The 10,229-nt window shown below is 43.0% G+C and overlaps 1 protein-coding gene across 5 annotated transcripts in view; it reads left to right on the forward strand.

Annotated features, from left to right (window-relative positions):
- Cep192 (centrosomal protein 192) overlaps window positions 1-9,296 on the forward strand; it is an 85,117-nt gene extending 75,821 nt beyond the window's left edge. For 4 of the 5 annotated variants that reach the window (XM_006526241.3, XM_006526243.3, XM_006526242.3 and 1 more), the window contains 5 exons: window positions 2,082-2,201; window positions 2,665-2,786; window positions 4,874-5,003; window positions 5,410-5,468; window positions 8,865-9,296. In XM_006526241.3, coding sequence (XP_006526304.1) covers window positions 2,082-2,201; window positions 2,665-2,786; window positions 4,874-5,003; window positions 5,410-5,468; window positions 8,865-9,003 — 570 coding nt within the window. In that variant the 3' untranslated portion in view covers window positions 9,004-9,296. The remainder of the gene's footprint in view (window positions 1-2,081; window positions 2,202-2,664; window positions 2,787-4,873; window positions 5,004-5,409; window positions 5,469-8,864) is intronic. The other variant, NM_027556.1, reaches the window with a different exon arrangement.
- Window positions 9,297-10,229: the final 933 nt, after the last annotated feature.

A 10,229-nucleotide genomic window follows, 5' to 3' on the forward strand; every position in this document is an offset into this window, starting at 1 on the left:
ACTGGCTTTATAAAGTACTACTTTAAAATATTGTCACGCTGTTATAGTGAGATGGTGAGTTTTCTTGTCCCAAGATATCCAAGAATGGAGTGGGCAGTGGAGGGAAAATGGCGGGGGCTTTATTTGTAGAGGACAGCGCTTTGCCCTACACAGGGTGCCAGCTCAGAGACTATCAGCAAATGTTACAGCTTGAAGCCTTCAGAGCATCTCAGGATGCCAACCAAGAGCAGTTCCTTGCAGAGCAAGTCTGCAGAAAATAGGTTATAGCAGCCTCTTGTCTTTCTGGCAGATCTTGAAGGCTATAGACAGGTGCAGAAATGGATTCCTGTTTGCATCTTTGGGTCTGGGGTAAGAATAAGTTCCCCTACTTACAGCTGTAGGTTGACTCCTTGAAGGCAGACCATTAGGAGTTCCAGTGAGTGCCTTACTTGAAGCAGAAGCTGCTGCTGTAGCAAGCTACCAATGGATCTGTCTTGAAGGTAGTTTTCTTTCCTGGCTGCAGAGCAGGCTGAGTGGATGCTGGCTGGGAGCCAGGATTTACGGGTTTCCTTCTCTTCCCCCTCAGACAGTCTAACCCATATATCTGTCTCTCTCGAGCTCTGCTTTCCCATCAAACCCAGGAGGGGCAAGAGAGCTTAGCAACACTCAAGGGTATACTCAACTAGGTCAGTAGGCTCCATTCTCTGCCACTGAAGTGGAAAGAAGCAGATATTTAACTGTCAAAGGGGGACCCCAAGTTTTCCTCAGCTGTGGGTGGCTAATGACCTTTGTGGAGAGAGGGGCTGCTTTCACTTACTCTATCAGGAGCCATTTTGTTGTGTTAATCTCCTCAGAGAGCAGACTGACCTTCACTCATTGGGGGCAGTCTGTTTCCCCACTTCACTTGCACTTGGGGCTCCTGTCAGCTTTTGTTTAATGGGATTTTGCTTCATTCTAGTCACCACGGCAATGACACTGGGACCTTTCACAGATAAGGCTATCAAACATAGCCTATTGCTTTGGTGTTATCTTACATGGGTTCAGTAGCAGCTGGGTGTGTGTTTGTTTGTTTTGTGCTTCATTTCCCTTGCTGCCTCAGCAGCTGTAGGGAAATAATTAATACCTGACTGTTAGAAAGTGGTGGCTCTGTTTGTTGGTTGCTGGGGCCCATCTAGTCAATTATGACTGTGGGCTGCAGTTGGACACTCCTTGTATGAGAAGCAGGGGTTTATGGTTGCTGCTGTAAAGGTCCAGTTGTCTTCACACCTAGGTTTCTTGGGCCCTGGATAATGCTACAGACCTCTGATCACCGGTGGGAGCTTTTCTCCTGTTGTCACCAACCAGAATTGCCACTGGGGGCCCTTTAGCCCTTCAGTCCTTTAGTGGAGCATTCACAGGTTGTACATGTTCAGGTTGAGTGTAGCTAAGCTGTGTGAGCAGGGCAGCTAATTCTGACAAGCTAGCACTCTGATGACTTACTGTATGAGCTATTACAGTTTAGTGCCATTTGCTCTATTGGCTGGTGACCCTCACCTTCCTCTGTTCTCATGTCTCTCTGAGAAGGCCTCATTGATGAGGTTGAAAGAGGAGATTGGTTTCCTGGTGGGATTTTCTCCAGGATCTGTGTGACATAGCTCTAATATTGTAACGCTCCATTCCTCCATAAATGCATATACTGCACATTTGAGGGAAATGTTATATACAGCTTTAACGGAAGTATATTTTAGATATATCATAGTAGTGATAAGATTATTCAAATCCTTCTTTAAAGTTATTAGTTTATGTGTATAAATTTTTTGTCTGTGTACCACACCCATGCAGTGCCTGAGGAAGCCAGAAGAGGGCATTGACTCCCTTAGAACTAGAGCTACAGACGGTTGTGAGCCATCCTGTGAGTGCTGAGGTTCAAACCTGGCTTCTCTAGAAGAGCAGCCAGTGCTCTTAACCACCGAGCCGTCTCTAGCCCTCAAATCAAATTTTTTCAGAGAGAAAACTAGCCAATGTAAAAACATTTGTTACTTTACTTGGTTCACACTAAACTTTGAATTCCTAATCTGTGTGTAAAGTTGGGGCCTGTATGCCTTGCCTTGTGTGTTTTGTAGGTCTCCATCATATTTTTGCCCAGAGACAAAGGGAATTATGCCCAGTTTTGGGATGTTGAGTGCCACCCTGCTAAAGAACCTCACATGAAACATACATTGAGATTCCAGCTCTCTGGCCAGGTGAGTATTCTCCTGGATACAATAAGCAAGTATGTGTCTATTAAAACCCTAAATGAAAAAACATCTCAAAATACACAGTTATCCCCTGATACGGTTTCAGCTTTCGCTGATATGTGGCGTGGCCTCACTCATGCTTTAAGATTCTTCTCAGACTTTATTAGTTGCTGTCTTTGCAGTCTCTGTTGTCTAAACTCCACATAAACCATGGTTGACCTAACTATGTAAGTAACTGTCTATGTGTATGTATGTGTATGGGCATTTGCATTGGGGGCAGCAAAACTAGACAGTATACAGAACAGAGTTTGCAGGATTTAAAAATAATCATGTCTTTACAGTTTTTTGTTTGTTTGTTTGTTTTTGTTTTAATAATGAAATTCTCATGAGGAAATGTCTTTGTTCTTTCTGGAGTATTCTCCTTTTCTCCTCCCACTTTGTGTTTGTTTTGTTTTGTTTTCTTAACCAGAGCATCAGAGCAGAGAATGACCCTGAAGACTCATGCTCCTCCAGAGATGCCCTCATTAAAGTAGATACCGCAGTCACATCCCGGAGGCGCGCTGTGTCTGAGACAGCTGCTCACACGCCTGGGTATGTATGTAGACTGTGTCCATCTTGAGACTGTGTGCATGTCGATGAGATACTGATGTGGCACTAGCATACCTTTGTACGTATAAGAGTCACTTCCATTCTTCACCAAGATAGTGTCTCTCCTCTGAAAAGCTCTAATGTATCCTTTGGAAGTCAAATGTGTTCTGGTCTGGCTTCTGTTCCGTAGGATGAAGTTTGCTTTAGCTTCACAAGCATGCCCGTCTTTGTGTCTGCCGCCTTCAGCATTACACCTCCTGTGATTCGCTGGTGCTGTTGAGCATACACAGCTATTCTTTTGTATTGTTTAACGTTCTCTTTGTGAACTATATTTTTCCATTGACATTTGGGTATCCTATAATTTTGGAATACTATGAACTAAAGTACTATGATCATTATTTTATGCATATTTCTTTTGGGGGGGCATTGAGTCAAGGTCTCATTATATAGGTCTGGCCATCCTTGAACTAACAGAGATGCACCTGCCTCAGCCTCCTGAGTGCAGAAACTAAAGGCATGGTTAGTTACTATGCCTGTCTTTCTGTACGTTTTAAAGAATAAATGTTTTTATTAATTTTGAATAAAAATAACTAATTACTATCTCAAATTGCTGGATCACATGATAAGCATATTTTAACTTTAAAGCAAGTTGACAAATAGTTTTCCCAAAATGATTGTGCTGTTTTATATTTCTCTAAGAGTATGAAAGTAGATTCTGGGGCTGGAGAGATGGCTCAGCAGTTAAGAGCACTGGCTGCTTTTTCGGGGAACTGGAGTCTAGCCCAGTGCCCTTACTGGGCAGTTAGAACTGCTGTAAGTGTCAGCCCAGGCACACAAGTAAAAACAACCAAACCCTTAAGAAAGTAGATGTTTGTTTGTTTGTTTGTTTATTTTGGCCAGGCTAACCTGCATTTACTGCTGCTGATGATGTGAAACTTCTCATCTCCCACCTGCACCTCCCACGAGCATGCCCAGATTGAAAGTACATGATCATCATTTTTCTAAGAGTCATGTTATTTTTATTTGATGAGTGTGTGCTTGTGTGCGTATATACCACTTAAGTGCAGGTGTTCTTGGAATCCAGAATAAGGCATCAGATCCCCTAGTGCTGGAGTCACAGACAGTTGTGAACTACCATGTTCTCTCTGAAGACGATCTTGTGTCCTCTGTCAGCGCAGGAAGTACTCTTAACTACTGAGCCATCTCTCCAGCCCTGAAAGTATATTCTTAACATTTTTAAAAGTAGTTTTTATATCATTAATTTATACTGTTCTAATGGTACTAATTATCATATCCAATGAAAATCTTAAGAGAGATAAATAATTGAGTCTAATTTATTTCTAGAAGAAAATTTTTAGAAGGCGGTCTGCTAAAACCCACTAAGTTTAATATATAAATTTGGTCATCTGTCTTCTAATGTAGCAATAATGCATTTTGTTTTAAAGAATTAGAACGCTTTATAGAGAGCATCCTTTTCCTACTGTCCACTTAATCTGTTCCTCTCATATTCTTTGAGCTCTGATGATGCCCATAGATGCTAAAGTTGAGGGTAGGGTGATGGTGGGTTGCCTTAGTCTCACCTCCACAGTTTTCAGTGGCGGGGCCCTGACAGTCCTGCCTTTACACTGGTAAGTTTGATCATAGCCTGAAAAATACTGAGGAAGTAAGCAGGAAATACTGACAGACAGCTGCCTGGGATTGTCATGCTAGCAGTTCTGAAGTGAAGTCCAGAGAGTGGTTAGAGAACAGATTGGCAGGTCAGTATATAGAATCAGGACTGAAACAGGCAGCAGCACCCTCATTTCTACTCAGAAAGCCAAGGTTCTCAGAAGGTCAGCATCTGTGGACAACTCAGAACAGCCCATGGAAATAGGATTGCTCCAGGTGACAAAGAACTGAAGCAAACATGGGAAAGAAGTCACCTTCACAGTGCCCCTAACCCAGCCCGCCTGAAGAGCCTCCAGTGGCATCGTCCACATGATTAGATAAGCCAGAGGAGTCTGTGAGCTGCACTGTCGCCCGCACTGTACAGTGCATGGAACACTGTAGTTACAGACTTGGTAATTGTTTTTGTAAACCTCTTCCCAAAGCAGGCAGCTCAACTCGAGCCATCATGGAGTATATGCCCCAAAGGATGTCTACACGTTCCTGCCAACCAAACTTGGGGAATCCAGGACACTGAAAATCAATTTGAGAAATAATTCTTTTTCCACTCATGCAGTAAGTTGAAAATATTATGTAGGATTCAAAAGATTATTTTCTTAATGACTAGAGATATATTCTGTATATTTCAGTTGTAATGCATTTTTAAAAATGCTTTAATGCTGTCTGTATTTGAAAAGAATTTTATTTGCAATTCATGGTTTTTAATTTGAAAATCAAATTTAAAATTTTTAACTTTTTTTCTTATATCCTGCTACACAGTACATTTCTAGATAACATTTACTTTATCAAAATAGAGAAAATTCATGTTAAAACTCTTTAACTGTGTTTCTGTTATGAGTCTCTAATTTTTTTTTAGTTGAACCTAAATTTACTCAGTGAATCCTTAAAGTCAAGCCAAGTTTTATATATGACAAATTTCAAATTTTCCTACTGTTACAATGTGTTCCCTTTTAATTTCCAGCTGAAGTTTTTGAGCCCCAGAGAACCTTTCCACATTAGACACTCCAAGTACACTTTGAGGTGAGTGTGGCAAGAGTTGCTGTGCTTCCGAGGGCAGGGGGACAGGACTAAGGACAGGAGAAGTCTCTCTGTAGCTTCCTTTCTTCATTGGAGACACAGTGAGCCTATCTGCTCACTCTCACAAGTAGCCAAGCAATGGAAGAATCCTGCTTAGCGTCTGTCATGGCTCTGTGTGGGCCACTTGACAGTCTGGTGGATCCCTTTTGCTCGCTGTGTCCACAGCAGATAGAGCTTAGCAGTCCAGGGCTGCCTCGTAGCTGTCCCTGCTCAGTGTTGCTCTCCTCAGTCGGGACTGAGGTCACCAGGTTATTTTCACTGAGTGACACAGGAACGGTGCAGTGACTTAGGGACAGTCATTGTTATGTTTCCCAGTTGTCTCCCTTCAGGCACCACTGGGCACTCTTAAGTCTAGACTCTGTGCTCTTTTTACTAGGAAGTTAATGATTTGGGGTTTTGCTGTTTGTTTTGTTTTTGAGCCATTACAGGTGTAAGCCAGAAAATGACCAGGTCTAAGACAAGTTTTGGGGGTAGGGCCACAGCATTCAGTCTGTTGGTGGTAGAGAATGTTTGTGACATTATGCATTTGTTAAATATTGACAGCACCTAAATTCAGATGTGATTTTGATAATTGAAATGTCAGATTATTTCATATGTTTTGCTTCATCTCAATTTTTATATATGTTTGTTTGAGATAGCATTTTACTCAGTTGACAAAAGATGGCTCAGCGGTTAAGAGCACTGGTTATACAACCATCTGTACTGGGATCCGACGCCCTCTTCTGATGAAGATAGGTACAGTGTACTTATAGAAATGGAGTAAATAGTTTTTTTAAAAAAACGTGTAGAAAGTGTAGACAGTTAGGGTGGCACACACCTGCAATTTCTGCACCCTGAGAGTGGAGCACTTGGAAACTGTCCTGGACTCCATAATAAAACTCTGTCCCTGAAAAAGAAAGGTGCGCATTGTTACACAGGTGAAAAAAGTAGATGTTATTATTGACATGAGTTTGTAGACTTCTTGCCTTAGAGCTAGAGAATGTTCCAATGCTATCCCAAAAGTCCCCCATACCCTCCCACCCACTCCCACTTTTTGGCCCTGGCGTTCCCCTGTACTGGGGCATATAAAGTTTGCAAGTCCAATGGGCCTCTCTTTCCAGTGAGAGAATGTTGTCTTAAGTTGAACCTACTTTTGTGTACAGTCTTGGTGTTTGTTACCTTTCTATGAAGAAATGAAAAAATACTTAACAGCCAGGCAGTGGTGGCACATGCCTTTAATCCCAGCACTTGGGAGGCAGAGGCAGGTGGATTTCTGAGTTCGAGGCCAGCCTGGTCTACAGAGTGAGTTCCAGGACAGCCAGGGCTATACAGAGAAATCCTGTCTCGAGAAAAAAAAAAAAAAAGAAAAAAAAAGAAGAGAAAAGATACCTAACAAAAAAGCAACCTAAGAAAGAAGGGCTTACTTCATCTCACAGTTTGTCCCACTGTGGCAGGAAGGTCACAGAGGCAGGAAGAAGGTGAGGTAGTTAGTCACATTGCAGCCACAGCCAGGAAGCCACAAGCAAGAACAGCACTGGTGCTCAGGGCGCTTGCTTATCGTGCAGTCCAGGACCGCGGCCCAGGGTTGGCGCTGTGCATGATTTGTGCGGTCTCCCTCACAGGCGTTGTCTCTTCAGTGATGGCAGTGTTAGCCATCTCAGTGGAATCACATTTACCGCAGCTAAAGAAACTTAGAAACTCAAGAGAGTATATCTTTTTTGTTTTGATTTTTAAAGATCATTTTATTTTTAATCATGTGTATGTAGGGGAAGGGGTTCACCACACATGAAAATAAGCAAACAATTTTTCAGTAGCTAGTTCTTTCCTGCTTTCTGAAAAGATTTATTTGTATTTTCTGTGTATGAATCCTTGCCTGCGTGTATATATGTGTAACCTGTGTGCCCGGTACCAGCTAATCCACAAGAGGGCATTAAGTCCTCTGGGATTGGTGCAGGAGCAGCCAGTGCTCCTAACCACTGAGCCATCTTTCCAGCCTGGGATGCTCTTCTGCATCTGAAAGCCAGTGTTGGGTTTCATTAGAAAACATTGGTAACAGTGTTCAGTAACAAAGTAACACTTGGACGTGTTAGTAAGAGTGTAGCTGCTTCTGATCACCAGACTTCAAATGCGTCCCTCTGAGGAGGGACTAGGACCCGTGCCATAAGGGAGAGTCTAAAAGCTACTCGCTTTGACTTGTAGTGATTACACCAACGTTGCTGACTACATATGGGCAGGCTGTGCGTAACGTATAGAAAGATCATTCACTATAGCCATAAAGTATATCCAGGGGCAGTTTTATGGACAAGACACGCCTCTGTTAATGTTGCTCTTTAACATAGGCCCTCTTTGCCAGTCTATATATCTAAAAAAAGCTTCAAGAATAATTTTTTATTCAGATTTTAGAGCAAACTTACACAGTAATGTTGATAAGAATGGTAGCCATTGTATTTTTTTTTTTTTTACAGTATAGTATGGTACCTGAATTAAGTAAAGCCAGGAGTTTTTTTTTTAATTAACGAATAAATTTAATTTTCTTATTGGATATTTTCTTTATTTATATTTCAAATGTTCTCCCCTCAGGAAACCCCCATCCCATGCCCTCTCCCACTGCCTTTATAAGGGTGTTCCCCCACCCACCCACCCACTCCTGCCTTCCGGCTCTGGTATTCCCCTACACTGGGGCATCGAACAACCTCAGGCCCAAGGGCATCTCCTCCCACTGATGTCCAACAAGGTCATCTTCTGCCACACATGTGGCCAGCGCCATGGGTCACTCCATGTGTATTCTTTGGTTGGTGGTCTAGTCCCTGGGAGCTCTGGGGATCTGGCCTGTTGACACTGTTGCTCCCCCCATAGGGCTGCAAAGCCCCTCAGCTCCTTTAGTCTCTTCTCCAACTCCTCCACTGGGAACCCCACGCTCAGCCCAATGTTTGGCTTCAAGCTTCCTCCTCTGTATTTTGGAAGAACCTCTCAGGAGACAGCCATATCAGGCTCCTGTCAGTAAGCACTTGCCAGCATCCACAATAGTGTCAGGGTTTGGCAACTAGATGGGATGGATCACCAGGTGGGGTGATCTCTGGATGGCCGGCTCTGCTCCACACTCTGTCTCCATATTTCCTCCTGTGAGTATTTTGTTCCCCATTCTAAGAACTGAAGCATCCACACTTTGGTTTTCCCTCTTCTGGGAAAGCCAGGATTTTTATATAGGTAGAGCTGTAGGTAGATAGTGGCTTAAGTTTGTATATGGATGCAGAGAAGCAAAATGGTTCTTGGATGGAGCCTGTGCTGTGCCAGCGTTGTGCTGGGGCAGGCAGCTGATGGCCAATGTCACTGCTCATCTTCCCATGTCCTCCTCCACAGGGCCCGACATTATATCCACATCCCGGTGCACTTCAGACCAGAGGCAGTGGGCAGATTTGAAGCTTTACTTGTGATCCAAACAGATGAAGGCAAGAGTATTGCTATTCGACTAATCGGTGAATCCCTTGGAAAAAGTTAACTAGAATACATATTGTGTAAATGACCTGCTTATATTTTGGCAATCTCATTTTTCTACACCAAAATTATGCTGTTGTATATATTTTGTACGATAAATTCAATGTGTATAAATTATAGATTTGTTTTATAAAGAATTTATTTCTGAAGCCCTCACTAAATATCATGTACCTAGCTCACAGTATTAACATTTACAAGGGAGAAGTTCTATTTTTACATTGATTATGACATTCTGAATAAATGTGGCATATGTTTTGATATGGTGTATTTACAAATAAAGTTGATATTTAAATTGAACTTGTCCTTTTTGTATTTTATAATGTGATGCCACATTATAAAAATGAGAATATTGCTTTATCGTCCTGATTGTTCCCAAGAAGAGTCTTCAGAGTCTTTTCTGGTTTCTTCTGTGTTGCACAGCCTCTGTCTGTTAGCTGGCCGTTGAGATAGTCTTACTAGTCTGTTTAGAGATGGTGGGAAAGCTTGCTTGTTTCCTGTTCGCCGTATTCAGTGCTGGGCAGGACAGTTGCTCCTGGATCCAGTTTGGGCATGACCTTTGTAGTCATGTACTTGCCATAGGATAAGGCAAATTCTGTGGCATTCACAGGGGATGGAAAGGGGTTGGGAGTGGTTAAGGAGCTGGGCATATGAGGTCAGGAAGGCAGCATGCCACCCAGGAGGTGAAGGTGAGTGACTGCTTTCTGGCTAGTCACTGGGGCATGCCCTGAGCATGCGGCCTTCTGGGAAGTGGAACACATAGCCCTCAGCATAGGTGTTGCTGTTGTTGTGGCCCTGGGATCTCGGCTGGGTAGCATTTTTAAGCTTGGATGAAGTTTCCCAGACAGCTTACACACAAGGACAGTTAAAAGGCATGATTGTGAATTTGATAGAAAATCGAATCTCTGCTTTTGCGTTCTCATTTTTCTCTTGCTTAGAGATCAGACATGCAAAACCAGATGTGGTAACTGATGCCTGTAAGGCTGGCACTGAGAACCTGAAGCAAGAGGGTGAGAGGCCAACCTGAGATGCAGTGAGAACCGGTGAAAGAAGAAAGGGTAGAGGGGAAGGGGGTTTGGAAAATTTGTTTTAGTTTTGTTGTTTTGGTTTTTGAGGCAGTGTCTCTAGAACTCACTGTGTAGACCAGGCTGGCCTGGAATTCACGGGCATCCACCTGCCTTCGCCTCCCAAGTGCTGGGATTAAGGGCATGTACTGCCACACTTGAGTCTCTG

This window comes from Mus musculus, chromosome 18, assembly GCF_000001635.26.
Source record: "Mus musculus strain C57BL/6J chromosome 18, GRCm38.p6 C57BL/6J".
NCBI lineage: Eukaryota > Metazoa > Chordata > Mammalia > Rodentia > Muridae > Mus > Mus musculus.